Source organism: Centropristis striata, chromosome 12, assembly GCF_030273125.1.
Source record: "Centropristis striata isolate RG_2023a ecotype Rhode Island chromosome 12, C.striata_1.0, whole genome shotgun sequence".
Classification (NCBI taxonomy): domain Eukaryota; kingdom Metazoa; phylum Chordata; class Actinopteri; order Perciformes; family Serranidae; genus Centropristis; species Centropristis striata.
In genome coordinates, this window is record NC_081528.1 from 35,207,798 (window position 1) to 35,231,768 (window position 23,971).

General features: G+C 39.1%; 1 protein-coding gene across 1 annotated transcript in view; it reads right to left on the minus strand.

Annotated features, from left to right (window-relative positions):
* Positions 1 to 8,114: 8,114 nt before the first annotated feature.
* The window catches only part of tnmd (tenomodulin), a 62,336-nt gene continuing 46,479 nt past the window's right edge, over positions 8,115 to 23,971 (minus strand). Inside the window, exons 5-7 of the mRNA XM_059346940.1 lie at positions 19,233 to 19,392; positions 15,235 to 15,329; positions 8,115 to 8,885 (exon numbers count right to left, since the gene is read on the minus strand). Coding sequence (XP_059202923.1) covers positions 8,676 to 8,885; positions 15,235 to 15,329; positions 19,233 to 19,392 — 465 coding nt within the window. The 3' untranslated portion in view covers positions 8,115 to 8,675. The remainder of the gene's footprint in view (positions 8,886 to 15,234; positions 15,330 to 19,232; positions 19,393 to 23,971) is intronic.

Here is a 23,971-nt window from a genome sequence, read left to right on the forward strand (position 1 = left end):
ACACACACACACACACACACACACACACACACACACACACACACACACACACACACTGAAAAAACAAGGCCAGAGGTTCGGCCACAACCATCACTACAACCTTCAAAAATATTCCCGATTTGTCATTGACACAAGGGGACAAATTATGCTCATTTTCAGGTTCATACATGTATTTTGGGTTTCTACTAAACATGTTTACAACTTTTAAAGGATGGTTTAGCTTCAAAATGGTACTTTCTAAAAACCTTTTCCCACATGACCTGATGTAGGTGTGTAGATGATGATGATGTTGCTACATATATATTCTTCTCCACAACCAGTGTGTGTTACAGATGGGTTGGTAGTCGGTACATTCATTGTTTGGAAAAGCTGAGTACCGGCACGGAGGCTAAGCAAAGTACTGAAGTGGGTCGAGATTAAAGTCACATAATAACACAAGCTAACAGATTTAGGATTTGGAGGACCCACATATCGTGCATTTTGCTAGGTAAAATTACTATGAAGACTGCAACAAAATATATTTAGCCACCTAAAAAGGGCCATCTAATAAAAATGAATAAATGTCTACTTTACTTTACTAATACAACCACCACCACTGTATAAGTGTATGTTTATGACAGCAAAGTTAGCTATGGTTTTTAAAGTCACTGGAATCCTTTGACAAAAACAGCAATTTCACCTGGCAGAACACAAAAGTTGCTGGTCTAATTAACATTAGACCAGCAACTTTTGTGTTCTGCCAGGTGAAATTGCCACCTCAACATCTGATAAGTTTGTGTGACTCAGTTTTAGCACCTGTCTCTTTAAGCTGCCCCGAAAAAAACAGTCTGCTCTGATTGGCTTGATTGAGTTTAGATAGGTGACGTCATCCAAAGAGCCGTCATTTTGGAAAAAAGCAAAAAAGCGCGAAAAGACTACTGACAGCTAGGAGCTAGTTTCTTCACCTGCTTTATTTATAGACTACAAAGTGAGCTGGTAGAAAACACAAATGGCACAAATGAAAGTGAGAGAATTTCATCGGATTCCTAAAGATGCTGAAAGACTGCAAAATGGATTAATGCAGTAAAATGACCTGGAAACAGAAGAAGAGTGACAGAACCTCACAAACACCTGGTTTTGGATTGTCAACACTTCATATCAGGTACAGAATGAAACCCTTACTAACAATTATTTCTTATTTATTTAACAGACTTTATTGGTCCTAACTCAACCCCATCATCCCTTAACACCACTCTGGTTTCAACTTATGTTGGGAATTATTCAACTGTTATAAAAAAAATGGTGGTTTTCGAATTTCAGTGATAATGTAGGCAACACTTGGTAAACTGTAGAAACAGACTACCTAATGCCACATGGTCACCCTGTTAAAATAATCGCTCACTTTTTGCAGGAAACACAAAAAAACTTCACCCAAAGTATAACATATGACATTTATTGATCATTTCACTCAAAAAGCATGTAACAAAGGATGGCTATTGGCATAGTAATAACATTGTGTGTAAATGATGTAACTTAAGAGAAATAAATGACTTAGGCTTACACTTATTTTTTGAACATGCCTTTGTGATTTAAGCAAGATATGGTAACACTTTATTTTGAAGGTGTCTACATAAGAGTCACACAAGCCTGTCAGAAACATGACATGACAAGTATCATGAGGATTAATGTTACTTCAAAGTGTCATTAATGTTCATGACACATCAAATGTCATGTTTATGACACACTCATGTCACTCTTATGTAGACACCTTCAAAATAAAGTGTTAAAGTCACAAAGGCATGTTAAAAAAATGGCCTAAGTCACATTTTATTTTGACTTAGTCATAATAAATCCGCTTAAGTCACACACTTGACATAGGCCATTACCTTAAAGGGGTAAAATCACATGATCTGATCAACTGAGGATGTAGGTGATTTTACCATAGGTGGCAATGAGGAGATGATTTCGGCAAAAAGACCCTCATTTTGACAAAAAATGACTTAGGCGATTATTTTAACAGTGTGACGACATACAAGTTGGCACACTGGTTACATTAACGTTACAGCCTGTTGCAGTTACTAACATTCACTGAAGCGACACTTAACCTTCCGTTGACAAGCAGTTTTATCTGGTATTTAGGATTAACAAACTGGCCACTGTGCCGAATTTGAAGGGTAGAGAATAGAACATTACAAATTTGCCATCTTTGTTTAGTTTTTTACTAGAATGCCCAACTAGTAGGTAGAAGCCTGTTAAACCGCCAAAACATGAACTAGTTTGTAGGGCTACTAGTTAATCCGTAACTGCTACCTATGGAAAAGTGCTACTTCGGGGTTCTACCTCTGAAATCTTACATAAAGAAATTATGATAGTGTATCAACATAAGATCCCTTTATTCCTTCAGTATGGAGTGAGAAGTGGGGCTAAATATAATTATTCTGTAGTGGGAGCATTATTTGATAGGGGCAATTGTCAACTGAATTACACTATCACTAAAATCTTCAATATATATATAATAAAGTGCAGTATCAAAATATAATCCCCAGCTCCTTACACACTTCTAACTCACCCTTGTTTGTAATACAAAAACTTATATAAAGATGTCATTATGTTGACAGAAATACAAAACTGTGAATGTAAACGTAAGGTAGCGCATATCTACAGACCCCTAAAACACCCCAGGGTGCAATAATGTTTAATCCAACATGTTTTGCAAAATAGAGTTCAATGTATTTTGACTTAAAGTGAGCAATGAACTCTGACAGCTTGAAATTAACTTTGCACTCTTCATTTTGCTGATGTTTTTCCCATCAAAATGGTGGTCCGGAGATCTACACTGCACCTTTGCAAAGGTTCTCAGGCCTCATTCTCATGACCCTGCATGTGATGTAGAAAGGGGAGACAAATCTGAAAAGTTCTTATGTTTTTCATACTAAAAAACTCACTGTGTTGTCTTATTTTATTGTTTGTGGGTTAGGAGGCACCTGAGATACCATAATATATGTGCACACGTGCAAAAGGGTCGTTTTTTAAAGTAGTATATCCCCTTAATATTTTCTATAAATATAGTGATGGTATTGTGAATACTTTGGGTCAGAATCTGCCAGCCCTGTTTGAAATGAGTCTGAAAATCAGCATCCAATAACCCTACATTACTTACAATGAGACAGTTTACTTTTCTGTTCAGTGGTCCATCGATCGGCTGTCATATGGTAAGCGGAGGTTGTTATAGATTACTAAAGTAATGAAAGGCTACTAGCAGCCGCTACGTCTTTGCTATTCCTTTTGGTTAGTGAGTCAGAGACCCTGAAGATGGAGCGAGAGCCGGGTCCTGGGAGAGGAGGACTATTTCTGTGTCGCCCGCAGCCACTGACACAGCGCGAGTGTTTACTGCTGTGCCATGCTGCCTCTCACAGTGGGAGCAGTTGAAGGATGACGGCTGACATTATTGTGCCTCCAGCCTGTAGCAGGAACAGTACAGGGAGAGCTTATTTAACCATCAGGTCACCAGACTGACTGCAACATTACAGAGAAAAGGAGTTGATGAGTGCAGTCTCATGGCTATTGCAGCTGTACGCAGTCTGTTAACTTATCAACCTGCAACCAAGGTTAGATTTAAATAGACCACTTTTGAAATCAGAGGGTTTTCTCAGAGAAGCAGGAGTAGATGTAGTTAAGGACAGCAGGTGTAGCATGGCTTTAAAATGTAAAAAAGGATCTGAAAAAAAAATCAGCCTGGTTTTGATATTGCAGCAGTACACCTCTCTCTGCACAAGATGGCACTAGTAATACACGTGTCCTCAGCAGAGCCGGAGCCTCAGTCTGGATTTGAGAGAGCTATTCCTTCAGGTTACTAATCTAAACACAGACACTCCTCATACATTGGTTTTCACTCTCCTCCGCCCCAGAATAGCAACTCATTGATCTAAATGAACGAGAGATTATTTGAAATGAAAATAAGCAGCTGGAAGTGAAGTTTCACTGCATTTTTGATAAGTAACAAAAGGAATTAAATCACTTGTGAGCCTCAATGATAGTGGCCATTCCTCGGGCCAGGTAGGCAAAATCCTTTGAACTGTGCCAACCTGGTAGACGCTCGGTATCTCTGTTTTTCCTGCAGAGTAGTCGATCTTGTTTCCTCTCCCCATCAAAACAGCGATAAACAAGTGCTGGAGGGGGGTTTTCCTAGACAGTGTATAAATGCATGAGAGAAAAAAATGTGCAGGGCTTCATTTTGAAATGATATATTCTTTCATTCTGGTCTACGAGGGAGGTGTTCACTGTCACAGACTCACAGATTTGCCTCATATCTAATGCAGACAGTATTGAACTGCATTCTACTTGATAGGAATGTAAATTAGCCTTCCTTTATATAGATGTAGTGGTATTAAAAAAGCCCTATACAAATAATCAAAGATCATTGGATTTGGAGTAGTTCAAGTGTTTGCATTTTCAGAGGAAAAACATCCTTTTTCAAGCTGAACTCGACTGACTCTGCCTTGTTTTCTTTTCCTCTCTTCATTTTGTAAGCGGTCTTTAAATGCAGTTGCTAAATATCTCATTAACCGAGCCAAATTAATTTACTTCATATTATATTCTTTGCATTTTATTTTAAAAGGAAACCATGAATGCAAACCGCTTCAAAAGTTGTAGATTTTTTGCGGTAGATTAGATTAAACTAGTTTCCTTAAAGATGCTTTCAAGGACCCCTGTAGATTTGTGTACCATATACCAAGAAGTGGATGCACTTCTTAGCATGGAGCCATTGGACTGTGATCTATTTTATTGTTCAGCAAGTCCTCCAAACCTTATGGCCACATAGATTGTTTGTCCCGATCCTCAAATATGAACCACAAATTACCCTTACCGGCCTTATACCCAGACGTAATGATGATTTAAACATGCTATTCACCTCCAGTGTTGTTATGTTTAGGCAACAAATCTACTAAGGACTAGGCGTTGTGGCCTTAAATTTTTGTTTTTTTAATTATTTTCTTTACTTAAAACACACTACAAAAAGAAAATAGCCATGTTCAAATAAGTTTTCTGTTATTTTAACAATGAAATTGATTAACAAAAGCTAACAAAGGAGGTACAAATGTGGGGCTTGATGTTAAGTCGTAGTTTTCTTTTGTCATTGACAGGATTTTTTCCCCCCTGCAAAATCAAAGAATAAAGTAATTTCATTCACAATTTGGTGGGATTCTTAATTTATAAGGAACACAGATAACATGTTTTATACTTATACAGAATATAATTCAATGTAATTTGAATTTTCAATGTATTTTGAGACTTTTCTTCAAAGCTTTATTACCACCACAGTGAGTTTGCTAGCTTCTCTGGTGATCCAGAAGAAGTGTCTGATTTTAGACAAAACTTACAGCGACAGTGGTTTGCCTGAGGTTTGACAAACTAATTTGTTATTGTGTGCTGCCATGTTGATATTGTACTTGTGTCTGAAATATACTATGAACTGTAGGAGCTAAGGGAAGCAATGGTGGTTTCACACAGCAATTTCCCAAGTTCAAAAAAAAGAAAGAAAGATTTTTATTTCCACCCAACTCTGCCTTTAAGCTAGTGGAAAAAAGGTATATATGCCAAGTGTTACAAAAAACAGTTGACAAATGAGAGTTAAGTTACAACAATAATAACTCTGATTTTTAATCTAATCTAAACATGAACACATGTCTCCTGGGTGGAAGTCCTTTGTTTGTTTATTTTGTTATTCCCTTTTGCTCTACCTCGGAGTCCTTCATAATTAGCACAATGTCTAGAGGGCGCCGTGAACTACAAATATGGTTTTAAGTTCCTGCACCGACGAAACATGGGGTGGTTTTTTTGGGGAAGGACAGTCTCATTTTTTCTCTCATATAGGTGCAGCTTCAGTATCACTACCATCCAGTGCCTTTTTTCTGGGTCTCCTTCATGATAGTTTTTAATTATGAGATGTCTGTACTTTAAAGTTTGACTTTCATGGTTAATATTGGACTTTTGTCCCATTAGGCGTGAGCAGCTCTCAGGGAGCCAGCCGTAATATCTGTATCAGCCTCTCCAGTCAGGGTGAGCCATCCCTTTCAGACTGGCTCTCAGTGCTTCCATGGCAATTTACTCTCACGACTACACAAAAGAGTCCTCAAAGTCCTCAGAGACCTCAGCAGATAGACAACTAACAGCATCTTGCAAAAAAATAACACTTTACACTATTTTCCAATGTTGAGAAAGCAAAAGCTCTGCAGCAGCAGTGGCGGCACGCTGTATGCATCCATTTTAATAAACACTCAACTATTTACTGTGATAAGCGGGGCATAGTGAGAAATGAATTATATAAACACTGATTTTATGAACTTTTCAGAAATGCCTCAGGGACTTTGCTGTACACTTGTCAGTTTATTTGAAATATGTTTGCAATTATTGCATTTGTTAACTCATGCCACTATTTTTTACTTGACATGTTGCTTTGGGCTATTGACATTATTGATTTAAAAATAATACGGTTGCAGTCTGAACTCCATTTATGAGCATATCCATAAAACATTTACATACAATAATATGTTTCGCCCTCTTCACAAAATCCATTCTTGCTGCCAAATATTATTGATATCACTGACATTATTATCACACTGAGCCAACATGAGTCAACATCCAGCTTTACTTAGCAGGCAAGGTGCTTTTATATTACTGTAAACAATACATTATTATGCACAAGAGAGGCTCGGGTTATAAAATAGAAACAATAAAAGCATGCACATCTAGTTTTTTCTTGTCAATTTGACGGTAAATGTCTCTGCTAATGAGCAATGCGGCTAATGGAGAAGAGAGACGGAGGTCTGTCTATTGTATGGATCGCATGAGTCAGAGTCAAACCCACACTTCAAATCAGCTTTCAAATGCTAGTGTTTCATAGCAAAGGACAACTCACATTATTCATACAATGAAATTTTAATTGGAAAAAGAAATCAGGAAAGAGACAGAAACATACAGAAGGCTTCAAAGCGAACTATGACAACATGAGTGCTCCATTTTTGTCTCTCTGTTTAACTTTTGAATATCTCACATCGCTTGAATACTCCTGGGCATTTATGCACCTTGTTATTCTGATGACAGAACATCAATTGCAAATGCCTATCTGGCTTGCTTATCTGTTACTTGCAGATGAGAGTTGTTTCAGCTCGACAGATTGAGATGTGGTGTTACAGATTAAAATCGCCTCGGCAAAGAAGAAACAGTTTGAACAGTAGCACTATTTAAAGCATTTTGTGGATTGCAACAAGAGGGAAAACAATGGAGCATACGACAACAGCAACTAACATCACAAGAGACAGCTGAGGTCTGTGCATCTACAATTATACTGTACCTCCTTAGTTTAACATGATCTTAAACAACAGATATAACAGTTGTTATATCACACAGAGCCAGTTAGCAAAGATCCCACTACTACTTACTACTATTTGCATCTTTGCTTTTTTCCTCATTTTGTTTTAATGTGAATACCTTGCATATAGTTTTATAATTGGAATGTTTTTTTTTATCTGCTTAAAAGACATACTATGCAGGAATAAGGGTCGGCTTACTGTTTGTAAACAGAGCATGTCTCTGCTTGTATTGATGTATTGACACATCTAGATTGACACGTCTAGTGGGTCAAAAGTGATGATTGAGAGGGATAACTTTAAAAAAATGTTTTTAGTAATATTCTACACAGTATAACTTTAAGCAATAATAAAAGACTCACAAACAACTGAGACAAAACAAACATTTAGTTAAATCTAATAGCACCTCCTAGATTGCTGGGTCACACTTTCTATGAAGCCAATGTCTATAATGCATCATAATAATGCTTTATAACAATAATTGTAACACATTATAAAGCATTTTAGTCTCATAATACTTCATATGTCTTAAATTTTGATTGTTGTATGTACTCTATTATATTTTTATAAAGAAATATATTAACTGTTTAATGGATTATAATCCATAATAGTTATCAGGTAAGGGTGCATCATAAGTATAATAAATTTAATCTCTGACCTCTTAACTCCCTCCACTGAAGCCCACACTTCACCAATATAGCATTCAAATTAGAGGTCCCCACGTCTTATTAACATACTTATGATGCACCCTGCATCATAAGTATGTTTAAAATGCATTATAGACATAGGCTTTGCATGACCAGCAATCATGAAGCATTATGATACTTGACCTTATAAGTCATTATAAAATACTTTAAAATGTGCTTTAATTATTAATATAAGGCATTGTGAATATTTTTATGCTTACAACTGTAAGATGTTGCAGTATTGGTCTACTGTTGGTTATACATTGCAGTTCTAGTAGTGAAAAGTCTTCTTGAACCATAAAATACAACATGAATGACTGGCAAAGTCAGGACAGAAAGTCCTGAAATATTTGTCTTTTTTTACACCTTCCAAACTAAATTGCCCCCATTCAACAGAATCAAATGGCGAGAATACTAAATGGGTAAATAAGCGAAGAAAATTAGACCGCTGTAAACGAGCAATGCCTTTTTAAGAAATAATAATGTTTCAAATGCCATTTAGACTGTTTAAACTGACTAATACTCAATGGGCCAACTTTCAGATTGGATAATAATTGTGTGCGATGGACTGCTTTGGTCTCATAAGTGGTCTGGAATATTTATCTAAAGGAGAACTTGCGCCTTCAATGAAACAAACACTTTAAATCCTCCCCAACATGCGTGCGATCCACCAGTTGCATGGCATGACAACCTGACAGATGACCCGGCCTCCTTGGTAGTAGTATGGCCATGGGTTGAAGCCACCCAGGGGCTCGTGGTAGCGGCGGCAGAAGCGGTAACCACGGCGACAGTGCTGGCAGCAGTAGCCTCGGTCATCCAGACGGTTATCCAGCTCGATTCCAACGTCTCTCTGCAGAGGACACAGCAGCGGGGCAGGGTTAAAATCACACACATGACAAATGCCAGTCCTCTCAAGGCAAGGGCAGGAGGAGAGGAGGAGGAAGAGGAGGAGGCGACGGCGTGAATTGATGAGCCTGCTTGGCTTGTAGGTCAGCAGAATATATGTAAAAACCAAACAAGAGTGAAAAGATCAGAATTGATGTGTGTGAAAATGCAAAGTTGTGCCATGCTTGATGACTGTGACAAAGAGATCAAGATAGCAGGGAGAGTGAGCGAGCTTGATTTAAGCTGCAGGAGCATAAAACATGATATAATACCCTTGACCTTTCTATTATACCGGAGGTAGCACGACTTCACAATGCCCCATCTCTGAATCCGGCATTCACATCCTCTCTACCAGTGCTATCTTCAATCAAAGGGACTCTAACGCTGGTAGTTACCAGCATAATTACACTATTTCTTTCATCTCTGACCTCTTAACTCCCTCGACCGAAGCCCACACTCTGCACCAAAATGGCAGCCCCTCCTCCAATAGAGCATTCAAATTAGAGCTCCCCGCGTCTTGGCGCCCTCCCTCTGACCTTGACTTTAAGTGCATGGCACATTCCTAAAGCAATTAGCAGAGTAATGATCGCCTAACAAGGATTCTTTCATTTGCTCTTGCTGGCTGCCTCTGAATTTATAGAGGGGCCAAATGAAACCCAAACGAAAGGTAAATTGGGTAGAATTAATGGCCCTTGGATTTTTCCATTGTGCTGGTTGGTTCATGCCCCCCTAGACTCATGGGGGCTGAGTGCCATGCCTTTGATCAAGAGCAACTCCAAATGGGGTTCGGAGAAGTGCCACTTAACTCACCGCGCAAGTTGAGGCAGCGACTGCCCTCAGTATGCATTTGACCACATTTCAATCTCTTTTAGTAAATGAATCCTCAGAGACAATCCGGCGCTGTCTCGTTAAACTGCTCGGATCCAGGAGTCGATGGCTTCACATTCAGAACAAACCGGCATAATTCTTTGCAAGTGCTCACAGTGACTCAGCTACATGCAATAGTGCAGAACAAAACACATCCACTGCAGGGAATAGAAAATGTGTGGGAATTGTTTAAGAGGACAGGACCCGCAGGAGCACATGGCTGAGTCCCTTCAGTCTCCTGCTACATTAACTGTGGGAATTAGGGCTTTTCTTGCATCTGCTCTGTAACTCAGTGGGCAGTCAATCAGAGTGCTTTTACACACATTTTTAATTGTTTTTCCTTTCTGCAGCAGTATTGTATTGATACATGGATGCCATATATTGATATTTTATTTATATAGATTTATTAATATTGCAAAAACCAATGAAACTTTTTGGTACTAGAATAATACAATCTAAAAATTTACTAGTTGCTGCAGGGGCTTGTATACAAAAGTTTCTTTACACAAGTTTTTTTTTGTTCAAAATATCTGTACAGTAATCCACACACATTTGCTGCAGTAAAAATGATTGAACAGAGTGACAACTTTCTTATTAAAGTGAAAATTGACAACTTTTCAACTTTTAACCCCCTTGCCTACCTAAGTGTTTCCAAGTATAAATATTGTTGGCGCTGTTGTCACAGAGACATCTGAATAAGACGACTGCATTTGTTTCTGTAAAGAAACATATATGTATGTTTCTTTTGGTCCAGGCTTTCTTGTAGCTCTTGGTTCGTTTTCTATCTCCTTACGTTAGTTTGTGGTAGCCTGTGATATAAGCTATCGCTAGCAGTATGGCTAGAGTCCAACGCAAGAAACAAAAAGTATAATCCCAGTTTGAACCCTGATCTCAGTGTAATACTTCCATCATTTGCCACTTCTGCTACTTGGTTTTAGCTACTGGAAGCTATTTTGTCTAGTTTAAATGTCCTCTGATAAGCTTTTATTGTGAAAGAACGGAAGAAGTGAAACTGCATTTAGGCTAGTTTGGACGCTGTGAAAGACGTTCTAAAAACAGAATGCAAATATTTCCAAATCCTTTGTGACTTACATTCAATTGAATACAGTACAAAGACAAGATATTTAATTTTCGAACTGAGAAACTATTTTTTTTTTTTACTACTCTTGTATTTTAGCACCTTTTATAAGTGTGGATCGATCTCATTATCACTTGCTTTGTGCTGTTAATACAACCTTCATTTTCTTGATGCAGTGGTGGACAGAATTACTCATAGGAAACCAGTCTTTATGCAGATGTTGTCAGTAATTTATACCCATTACATTGTGCAATAAACATTTGTTTCATAATGATAAAATTAAGCAACAAACTTGTCAATTGCCGCTTTAAAAGACAAGTTGACAAATTTTTTGTTGGAGTCATAACATGCAGCTTAAAATGTAATACAGCACAATATATGTACTTAGCATTTACCGTGACTTAAATCTAGTGATAATATTGTATCATGGGGCCTTATCTTGGATTCCCACCCATAGTAGCAGCTTTAATCATGGAGCAACACATTCAGCTTAAGCATGACTCATAAAAAGTACACCATGCATTTGATGTTGGAGATGATGAATTGAGTGAAATTACACACTCGTGAGACATACTTAAAACACATAGACAGGGCGCCACAGATGATATCAAGGATTGCTGGGTGTGATTTATTACTATGACAAGCGCAGGTAGGCTTTTAATGATTTATTGTTTCAGTCAAGTTTCAGGTCATCAGCTTCCAGGCAACAATCTGTTCTGGAAACAACACGGAAGCTGTCAATGGACCAATGATAATCTTATCTGCTCCTCGCAGCCCAAACTGGGATGTTCCGAAATCTGGAGCTTGGAAAATGAAGAAAATATTTTATTCAAATGATGCGGCGTTTATCAAAACAAACAGCCAATAGGCAGCATTGTACCTTAAAGACAATTAATCAGAGCTATCCTTTTAAAACGTAGGGTACATATTAATCACTCCGGCTCTGAGTTGCCGTCTCTAGTGGGATGCTGCGGTGATAAGAATGGTTCACCTTGGGAAATCTGAGGCAGTCACTCAAAAACAAGCAGCATTAATGAAGAGTAAAAGCCATTACCCCCTTGCTGCATCTGATTTCATCACACACTCCGGCTCACGTATACACATGCAAACACACACTCACACACACAGAGGCACCTCTGTGCATAATATGAGGCGCTGGATATGAATGAGTCTGCAGAGTAGAAAAATGCGTCAGTCATTCAATAAGATGTAATGAATCAAAGCACGACTCCTCTAATCTCCACACTTGTTGGTGTTATTTCACACACACTGATCACCGCTCTTCATGAGCTTCAAGCACGTGCCTGGATGGTGGTATTAAATCTCATCGCTGAGCTCGTCACATTCATTCTGGGATCAAAACGGCAGAGATAACATTTCTGTTTCATACCCTGCTTTGTATTCCAAAAGGTTTTTTTTTATGTAGAGTCACAGGACAGTCACAACATATAAAAATGCCTCACCGCTTGTCCCTGATCTCAGATTTTCATCTCACTGCGCTCTACAGTGAGGTGGAATGACAATGAAATTGGATGTAATTGAAGGAGGAGATAGTCATGTATTTCAGTAAACACTGCCGGTTTACCAGAGCGATAAGGGGCTTTAGCTTCAGTGTAAAGATTTCTCTGGAGGCACAAACAGCTCCTGCATTCATGGATTTGAATTCTTTAGCTTTTTGCACCTCTGTTATGCACCAACAGCCATTCTGACCCTGAATGTGTTCCAAGTTTAACACACAATACAAACACTTTAGTGCCGGCAGAAACACACCAAACATGTTTACATGTGTATGTGTGAGGTCAACTCGTATTGGAGGGCCCTCCTTGCTTTGTGGGTCAAGGACGGTGGTACGATACCTTCAGCCTTGTCAGATGGTAGTTATTCAGTTTGAAGTTTCCAGGGCCACCTCTGATACATGCTACACTCTGACATGGCTGCCATGGCAAAGGTCAGTTTCATATATCTGTCAGCCTTTGTCACAAGGACTTCAACCATTATTCTGCTTTACAGACGTGAGCTGTTGAGAGATGCTGCATTGAAATTCAGACTTTTGAAACACAGATGAAGTGATGCATGTTATTAGGGGCCAAGTGTGTGAGTCATAGACTGCTTAAAAAATGGACGTAGTTAACAAAACCTCACCCATAGGTGAACTCTGGTTTTGAAGCCTTGAAATCGGCACATAGATGTATTATAAGAAGTGAATACAGGACCCAAATATGACACCTATTCAGTTTCTCTTCTGTCACCAAGGAAAAACACGGACAAGGATACTAAAAACAGAAGCCACAGGTCAAATTGCGTCATCGTTTGGGTACAGCGTATGCATAGTGTACCTGGAGCTGCAATGTTTCAGGGTAACAGCAGACACATAAAGGAATGGTTTCTGGTGCTCTTTGGTGTGCTCAGCCTGACAGAACCAAAGTGTTCTATGATCGATCATGCACCACATATTGAGCCTTTCAGCAAATGCTGAAACGACTGCAGATGTCTTAAATCCCAATGATTTGACACCATTTGACCCCATGACTTTTTTTTAACCGTTTTTACCCAGTTTTCAAGGACTGTAGAAGGAGGAGAAGACTTAGGGTCAAAGGATGTTATATAAGTGGGGTACAACATGCACAGTGTACCTGTAGCTGCCAGAGATAAAGGTGTTCTGTGATCCTGCGCCACCTGTTGATCCTTTTGGCAGATGCAGGCCAGATTTAACTTGTGTTTTACCACAAGCATATAACTTCATTTGGCCCTGTGTCTTCTTGTTTTCTCCATTCCTTGCCTGTTTCTCCCGCTGGCCTTTAGGGCCACTGGGGGAATTTACCATGAGTGACTACTGGGAAAAATTGGCACCATAATGCATCCATAGTTGACCATTTTGGCGGTCGCTGTGCCTTTTTTAACCAGTGCATGTGCAGAATGAATCGGAAACTGGATGGATGCTTGCCAGCTTGCAAGGGGCATCTGTTAGTCAAAATAAAAAGCTGACTTTTTGTCCGAACACTGAACAAGACATTTCTCAGCGAAGGACGAAAACACACAGTGCACTCTGGCAGTGACCTGTCAATCAGAAGGGTAGCCCGCCCTAAAACACTTCCACTTTGGTGTCACCATTCAGGCTCAGAGGATGCTGCTCGGTGTGAGCATGATAGATGAAAGGATGGAGGTAGAGAGCTAAATGTGTGAGCAGCAGAGTGTGTGTGTGTGTGTGTGTGTGTGTGTGTGTGCACTTGGTTTTTTTTGACTGTGCACACATTAACATGAGTTCTGGACGAAGCAAAAAAAAAGCAAAAAAAAAAAGAAGGTTTGGCTAACACATGTGGCATCCCACTGGAATGAGCGAGAGTTCAGACTCCCAATTACAGGCTGCTGCCTGCCCTCTGCTTGGCCACAAAGGCCTTTGTTATCGCCGGACCCACAAACAGAGCCTGGATGTGCTGCTGGAATGGATTGCAGTGGTATGCATTACTCAGCTGATAGTGCCAGAACGTTTCAAAAGGAGAGCCGAGTTTTTCATCCCCTGGTATGTTTTAATTGCATAGCACTGCATCTCCTGCCGCAGACGATGAAGGAGAAGACAGAGGAGGCTGGGGGGGAATTGAGGAGTTGAGCGGGAGGTGTTTCTGGGACGGGCCTGATAAATGTCAACATTATAGGACGTCTCATTTCTCTGCGTGTCTCTCACCGTTTCTCACAGCTCCGAGAAGGAGACCGACTCATTATCCTTGAATTTAGCTTTAGTGGCTATTCACCTGCAAGTGGTTTGTGTGTGTGTGTGTGTGTCAGATATCTTTGCACCTGTGTATGTTCCTCATATCTTTAGTGTGCAACCTCAATCTTTTTTGTGTCACTATGAGTGCATAATTCCTGTGTAATATGCTGCTTGATATGATTTTCTCTGAGTCAGGGATGATTAACTGTGCGGTTTACATGCAGCACACCGAAATATACAGTCACTTGGCCTTTCCAGTCATTTCGTACGCTTTGATAATTAAAGCGTTATTAATAAATGTAAGTTATCTGTGAAGCTATGAGTGACCTTGAGAGTGCTTCTTTGTAGTGCCTCAGAAAAAAGGAAGTGAGAAAAGGAACTAACGGGCGCTGTAAGGCACAAGTTTCTGCCTTTGAAAGGCTGGATATTCCTCTCAATTAATGGAGAGACATTAAGGGAGTCTTCAATGAACTGGCCTTACTTAAACAGATATATAGAGCAATTGCTATGCCCTCTGGTGCACAAAGTCAGTTTTAACATCAATTAGTGAACGATTTATATGCAGAAAGAGTCTAGGCAGTGCTGGAGCTGATTGAAGTGGCTCTACTGTATCTCGTTGTGTGGTCCCTGGTTGACGCTGTACAGAGAGGGACCACTTACATAGTCGTTGACGGCAGGGTGGTCCAGGACGTCACGGGTGAAGCGCTGACCTGTGACCTCTGCGTCAGGTGCGTCCACATTACCCACCTCAGCATCTGACAGAGAGAGAGAGAGAGAGAGAGAGTGAAGTGAAGAGAGGAGATGTTTATGTGCTTGCAACAGTTTTTCTATTGTTTGAAGAAAAGCTCTTAGATTAAATTTTGGCTCGTACACTCTATTTTCCCACTGGCTTGATGTTAATTACTAACATTCAGGAGAAATACGCCGGAATTCATTCCAAGCTTTTTCATGCTTCTGTCAAACAATGGTGTTGTTGCTGTTGTGATACCAACGCACAAATTACTTTCCACTGATCCTAATTAGTAAAACCTACACATACTTTTGAGGGAAATCCCTAAAAAGCACATTTCCAGACGACCATCAGCAGTGATGGAGTGTAACTAAGTAGAGACGACTGGTTGGCTCACAGCTGTTTTCTGGTCCTTTGAAGGTCAAAGAAAGAAAACTGTAACATCAAAATGTTTGTTTTCTTGACCTTCGCTCATCTACTATGTTTAAACATTTGAAAGTCAAAAACTTTTTTGGTAAGGGTAACATTTGAGTCTTATTTATGTGGACAAAATGTATTATAAAACTGTGTTAGCTAGAGGTATTTGAAATATGTTGCTTCTAGTTAATACACAGGAATTAACTAGATTTTTATTTAAGATCTGAAATTCTTTAATGAGTTATAGCTGGCGAACATAATGTCATCATAAATTTGGGTTAAATCTAATCTGGTTTGTTTGGCACGTGCTGTTAATTTAACTTTTAATGTATATTGTGATGAGGGAATAAAAAAACGATTTTTAAAAGATTACAAACAGTGTTTATGTTGTTAGCTATAGTATTTGAGATTATTTTGCTTAAATTTTTGTAACTATATAAAATTGTGCTACCAATCCTAGATGGGGCTGGTATAATCACTTTATTTTAGAAAACATTTGTGTACATTAAAACATATTATTATTTATAGCTGAGACCTTATATTAATATTCTAACATAAATTATGCCTGAAAAATACAGCAGAGAGTGAAAAGTTTGCAGACCAACTAGCAGTATGTAGGTACTTGTACTTTCTTTTAAATTTAGTTTTTCCACACTGAGAGTTCCTGCAGCACCAGAACCTGGTGGACCACATCTGTAGTCCTGGGACCACATTTCTAGGACCCTAGTTTTTTGCAAAATGTTAAAGTGACGGTTAGGTTAGGTTAAACTAGGTTCCTATAAATGGCGTCTGACTGTGGTCAGGGTCCTGAAGTTGCAGCCTCCACTACTAGAGGAAGGAATATGCTACTCATTTCACTGACATTTCTAAGACAAAACCACTTCAAAAATTAAATAAACTACACTTTACTTAATAACTACTTGTTTTGTTTACCTAAACACAATTTAAGACTATTACCTTTGTAAGGCAGTTGGGTTTTCTAAATTTCCTTTCATTAAAAGATCAACTTGTCACATCGTACAGTCCATTTTCTGCTTCTTTATACTTTGGATCCACTTTATTTCAGAAGAAAATACTGTACTTTTTCACTACCTTTCTCTGCTTGCTGGAGCTACTGTAAAACTCTTCGTCAAAGTCATTTTAAAAATTCTTTTGTTGAGTCATAAATGTTCTTAAAGCACATGAAAACTATTGATTTCAATCTGTTCAATACAATTCAGCTGGTTTTTATATGGTTTGTGGTATGAGATTTTTTTTTAAAGAGACCTTATTCTGCCTTCTGTAAAGGTTCATTTATTATTTATATTTTCCCCTCACAAAATATTAACTACAATATGTAACAACATAATGGGCATTCAATGAGCTTAAAGTAGCAGAGAGAAGAAGAAAACTCCTGTATTATCTGCCCTCTTCTCAACACAAGTAACAGAAAATGCTCTACCATAGATAGTCTGCCAATACTTTCAACAGCACTGTATAAGACACAATGCAGACATCAAAACACACTCACACATCATTGACAGAATATTTTACATGATATTGTTCTATCATTTGGTCTCTATACAGTTTCTTAGGTTGAATAACAAATGAAGAATGTTTGAAAAATATTTTAAAAGCTTTGTCAGCTTTGACTTTATAAATTGTTTGTACATATTCCCTTGAATCCACCTCATTTATAATTTGTATTTCTCTCTGTTGTAGAAAATAAAGAGGATCTATAATAGTTGTTTATGTGTTGCCCAACGCCTGTAAACAGTAACTGAAATATGATCAAATAAGTGACATGTTCAACTTTAGGTGTCCCTCATAATCCAACATGAAATGCATTTTTGTCTCATCTCACAGTACTCACAAAGCTACATAACTGATACTTTTTGCAGAACAAAACATAATATGATCATCATTTAAGTAGAGGTAAAATTGGTGATACCTTAACCAGCTACAACATTAACCCTTTATCAGGCAAAGAACTATATTTGGTAACTTCAGGTAATATTTTGAGAAAAAAGTTGCAAATTTACTAGATTAAAGTGGCAAATCTACAAGAAAAAAAGTCACAGATTTAAGAGATTTAAAGTGGCAAATCTGCGGCAAAACAGTTGCAGATTTACGAGAAAAAAGTGGAAAAAAGCAACTTTTTTCTCCCAGATTCACCACGTTAAATCTCATAAATCTAACCATATTTTTCTCGTAGATTTGCCACTTTAATCTCATAAATTTTTTTCTCAAAATATTATTTTCGTATGTTTTTTTTTTTTTTACACATTCTGGCTGTATGTAATATCCTCCAATATTCTCTCGGGTTGAAATTTGGAATTTGCAAGTATTTCAATAAGTGCCCTATTAAGGGTTAAAGTGGTGAATCCGGGAGAAAAAAGTAGCTTTTTTTCCACTTTTTTCTTGTAAATCTGCAACTTTTTTCGCGCAGATTTACCACTTTAATCTAGTAAATTTGCAACTTTTTTCTCAAAATATTACCTGAAGTTACCAAATATAGTTATTTGCCTGATAAAGGGTTAACATGCTGCTAACCAAATGATATGTCATATATGAAAGAATATCTTTAAGTTTTGATATTTTACGTCCATTTTGCTAATAACACCTCTGTAGTTTTACTAGCAGGAACTTTCATTTTTGTGTTGATTTTGGCGCCTTCCACTAGTGTTTCTGGGAACACACCTGTCTTGTGTCCAGTGTTGCCACCTTGGCGTCATTCTTGCTAGATTTAGTGACTTCAGACCCTCTTAGTGACTGTATTACTAAAAAGCTACTAGCGACAAATGAAGTGACTTATTCAGACCTTTAGAAGGAAAGTGAGATTGCAATTACTTCCCTACATGCTTCTCAGAGTTATCGCAGTCTGTGACTCTTCTGCCTACAGCACAGGCACAGGAAAAAGCTTAATTTTAACCATTATGATTTTAAGGTTAGCAAAATGCTCAAATTTAAATATAGTCTTTGAAAAATGCTTGATTTTCAACATAATCTGGTGCTTCTTCTACATAATTAGACATGTAAACAAAAATATATTTGAAATAAAACAATCTTGTTTGTCTTTGTCTAATAACTAGATAAGTCCTCTGTTGATCGCTTACTATGGAAATTAGCAAGCATTAAAAAAATCACAATCAAAACATACAATACAAGTTGGTTAATATTGATTGCTCTAGATTTAGATGTGATGATAAGCCTTTGAGAGCCTTTGGATTAGGTCTTTTTAAAAGTGCTTGAATTTTACTCTAAAGCTGTAGGACCCTACAATACTTGTATTGGAGTTTTTTTCCACTCTGCTATTGATATTTTTACTTTAGTAAATGTTTTGAATACTTCTTCCACCACTGACCATCAGTCTCTCAACTTTTCAAACACTCAGAGAGTAGCCCGGGCTGGATGCTTATGTAGTTGGGAAAACATGCTGTCCCTAAGGACCCTCCATACAGCCTGTGGGGATGCCCTCCAGCGAGAGTGTTAATAGTCTGCATTTAGAGGCAGAGATGCCCCCTGCTCTCACCGCTCAGAGGGGAGGGATGGATCCAGTGGATGGGCAGCTCCTGGCAAATCTCCCAGATCTTGGAGTCGAAGAGGAAGGCTGGGTTAACGATGGGCTCCTCGGCAGGAACCCACACTTGGGAGTCTTCCACCTTCATGTCCATGGCCTCTGTCTCATCCACCTGCTAGAAAACACCACACAAACATAACACACACACACACACACACGTATAATATAATATAGCATGTCAGAGCTTGCCGAAAAGTCCAAGCCTCACACAAAGTATAGTCCTGCATTTGCACTCTCCTCCCCTGAGCAACACAGCAGCTCCAGCCTCATCGTTTTTATCTATCACCTCTCTGTCCGCTGAGAGGGCGGCAACTTCCTGACTCCTGACTCCCACTGCCCTGACTCCCTCCTCCTCCTCCTCCTCTCCCTCACCCTCTTCTCAAGCCTGCGGCATGCTCTTTCTATTATACATCATTGAAATTCACAGACAGTGATGATTTGACTTTTAAATGACTTTAGAAGTGGTCTTCATTACTCTGAGTGTGGCTGCAATATCGTTTAATGTGACAGACACAATAAAGCCTTGCATTCTCCGCCCGCCAACCCCCCCTTTCTCCCTCCCTCCCTCCCTTCTTCCCCCCTTTCGCCACAATGCTTCGCTTGGCACCCAGCACTATCAGTGGGCTTAATTTGTTGATACTGTAGTTCATGAGCTGTAAAGTAAACTATTATTGCTTAATGATAGGGACTACATGTCAGGGCTGTCTAATAGAGATGTATGAAGGGGATTTGGTAATGCTCTCCCCTAACAGTGCAGATATTTATTTTCTTCATGTATATGTAAATACACACACAAACAAACCCCTCTTCCCATTCCCTTGTTAATTAGCAACCCAGAACAGAAAAACAGTTCACTTGACAAATGTTTTTACAAGGTGATTTTCTCCCAGTCTAAAGCTTAATTGCACATTAGTTAAGCTTGACGTAGAATCCTGGGGCTATAGTAGGAGCAAGAATCATTTATATTGGGTCATGCCCCCTCCCTCATGTTCACCCCTGTCACTCTTGCTTGAATTACAGTTTCGCTTTCCGTGCTGCTTCTAGTTTGTCATCGAGCGACAAAAATGTGACCTGCAGAGAGAAGGAAAAAAAGACTTAAGAACATTCTGTCACATCAAAGACTGTGTTTGGGCGCAGGAGGTGTTTGGGCTAAGCTTTTGATATACTTTCTCCCACTTATATGCGCCGGCCAGTAGACTAATGACGACTCAGAGGACGGGTGTAGCAGGGTTGGGGTGGGATGGCGGAGGGGGTGCTCTGCCAATGAGTTGGCGCCCTCAACGTTCCTGTGGCCGCAGAAATTAAAATCAAACTCCAAGAACACAAACAGCACTCTCTAATTGGACCTCTTAACCACTGAAGCCAAGTGAGTCTTCTTTGGAAAGTAAATGGAGGTCACGACACGGGGCTCACAACATGACTTTGACTTCACAGTTGAGAAACGACTCCAATAACTTGCAGGAGAAGGCCTGTGGGGGGAAGTGGGAAAGGTCAGCATTTTAGCATGGGGCAGGGATTTCTAAATGTCAGTTGACAAGCACAAAGACAACATGATTACAGTCCTCCACTTTATACACACTTTTGAAAGGCTTTTCCATTTTGCTATTGACAAATGATATATTATTAGGACACAAGCAACTTTTTATCAAGTACTGGACCTTGGGGATGATGGTAATTTTTTTTGTGCGGCCTGCTCCTGGTGTATGAACGCTTTCCACCCACAGTGCACAACTTAATTATACACCAGTTGTGCTGTAGTTAATGAATTTACCCTCTCCTGCCACTGTGTCCCAAGGGGGGGAAATGCTGTCTACATGACACATTGTTTAAAGTGGTGCTATGTTTGCCAGAGATCAACAAAGATTTTCCCATGATACCCAAGAGCTTTCACACACTGTACGGGACACACGGAGGGGGTTTCATTATGCAGAGTACCAGGTGGTGAATTTTAGCTGATACCTATATTCAAGCAACTTACAGTGAGAGTGCTGGCACTTTGCTTAAGGGCACTAAGGCCTTGTTCACACACCTGGCATCAACATAGGTGATCCCATCACAAGTGGTCCGCTCTTAGTGCAGAGCTGCGTTCCAAATTGCATAATTTTTCATTTTACTTTTAGAATGTACTACAGCTGCCCTTATAATGTTGTATACAATGCATACAATTGGGACACTCTACTTCTTTATAACATGGCGCCTTGATCTTTGATCCCCTGGCTCAAATACTGTATATGCTGTGCAGAGGATTTGGTGGGTAAGAATAGCCAGAAAAGCATGCTGCCTTGCAAAATGCAAACTGCAAAATGCAAACTGTAATTTCCCAGCTTGGGATAAATAAAGTATATCCATCCATCCATCCATCCATCCATCCATCTAAATACAACTGGATGTAGTAGGACTTCCTGATACTTTTGGCATACTGCATTTGACATACTGTGTTGGGACATACTAAATCTTTTTCTGGCATACTAAATAGTATGGTAGTATGGGTATTGGAATGCACAATGGGTGTGACAAACAACGTATGTTTGATCTTGACGTTGTGTTGCAATCTGTCCTCAGTCCCTCCTGTGGTGGCTATAAAACCTAAAAACAACATATCAACACACTGGCCTGCTGTGGTTAATGTTCAAACAAAAACCTCCCTGTTATTCATATGAAAAAGATCAGGGCTTGGCTAAAAAGACAATTTCTGTATACAATTACTGGACAAAGTTACATAGAACATAACATTAGAATGTGATGTATTTATGTCTGGAAGTTAAATTACAGGTTAATTTAAAACTTAAAAGTACAACCCCAATCCCAAAGAAGCTGGGACACTGTATTAAAAATATGCATGTTTATCAGTTTGAACTTTAACCCCTTAAACTCACCTGCCAGGGTTTGTTTAGAAGTAGTGGAAGGGACCAAAAACATCAGATTTTGTGCAGTTGTGATTGTTTAGCATATGGCTAAAACACAACTGATTGTTTTATTTACATTTCAGCAATGTCCCAACTTTTTGGGAATTGGGCTTGTAATTTATTTATTTTTAATTTAGGTTTCACATAGGTTACTGTGGTAGCAACTTGCCAATCTCAAGACATCTCAGACAAACATCTTTTGAATAAACTAAATGACTGTTAACTACCATGTTAGCTTTGTTATAAAAAGAAAGAAAGAAAAGAAGTCCAAAGAGTTATTGACAAGCATGTTCCTGGCTTGCTAGTATGCTAGCGGTTAGCTCACCAACTTCACTAGCTTACCAGTGAGCCATGCCAATAATTACTCCTAGGCAAAGACACAGATTCATTTTGCCACTTTCTGATGATAACTTTTAACTTAAAAAAACTTTTTTTAACTTATAAAAACTAAAAAAGTTCTGATGTGACCAGGCCTTATGACTGAATATTACCATCTATAGCTGCACTTTTTTATTTTGTTGTTGCAGAAGTCCCAGTGGTCACCCGTCAGGAATTGAGCTCATATCTTCATGCAGACAAATATGAGACAAAACAACCCGTGCTGTGTGCTTGCAGGACTTTGGTGTGTTCACATCCTCTGCTGTTTTTCTGGTTGCAGTTGTTGTCTGAGTGGGAGGTTTTGGGTTGCTGGGTGAGCTTTGGTCATCCATATTAAGTGGCTGTTTAATGGAGCAAGCAGCATCAGTTGACAATGTTAAGGGGTGTGAGGGAGGTGGATGGCGATTTCCATGTCAGACTGGGGGAACTGGAATGAAGCTCAGGGATTACTCCCTCAGACGTTTCATAGAGGAGGCAAATTGAAAAGGGAGGAAAAAATCCTGGCAAACAATTCATGTTTGTCACCTGGTTCTCCCTCACAGGGGCTGCATTTCCTTATCAGCCGCTTGCAGTTTTTCCGCAATTTTTTCCATTGTTTTTCACCTCGGCTGTAAAGCCTGCCACGGCTGCACTGAGCCCTCTTTCCTAAAAGCCTGCGGCTGGGTTAAGCTAGGAACCATTAGTGCTTGGCTTTAACCCCTGTGAGCTTCATGTGTTTCACCACCTGAGCAGGAACTTGTGCTGATCTTCTCCAGGTTCACACGTGGGTGATATCAGGCCTTGGTGAGGACAGGCTTAGGTCACTGTTTATTACTTAAATATAAAAAATTTTGTGGTGAATCTGCAGCAATATTAGCAGCAGTGTTTAACAATAGTGGAAAAGGAGTAATGACAGAGAAGAGATAAACATTACCTGCTCTGTAAATAAAATGAGTGGGAAAATACATAAATCTATGGCATTTGTATAGCAATCAAACATGAATTTGTTTGACGTTTTGGGAAATATGTTTATTTGGTTTCTTTGATCAATCAACACTGTTGTGTCTGAAGAGATGTTGGCCTGTGCTCGCTTTTTATCCTTTTGGGATGCAAAATAAGCATTGAAAATACCAGAAATGTCTACATCACCTCAATGTATTAGTTCATATAGGTGATTATTATATTTCAAGTTAATTATAATGTCAATTAGAGGTGGTGGTAGACAGATTTTGTTATATTCGGACAGAGCCAGGCTCTTACCCCCTGTTGCCAGTCTATATGCCGGACTAAGTGTGGTGTGAGTGGTATCAATCTGCTCATCTAACCCTCAATATGACTGTAAATAAATATATTTTCCCAAACTTCAAAACTATTCCTTTTAAACACCAGACATTTTTAAAAGATTGTGAGCTCCACGTTCCAAGTAAA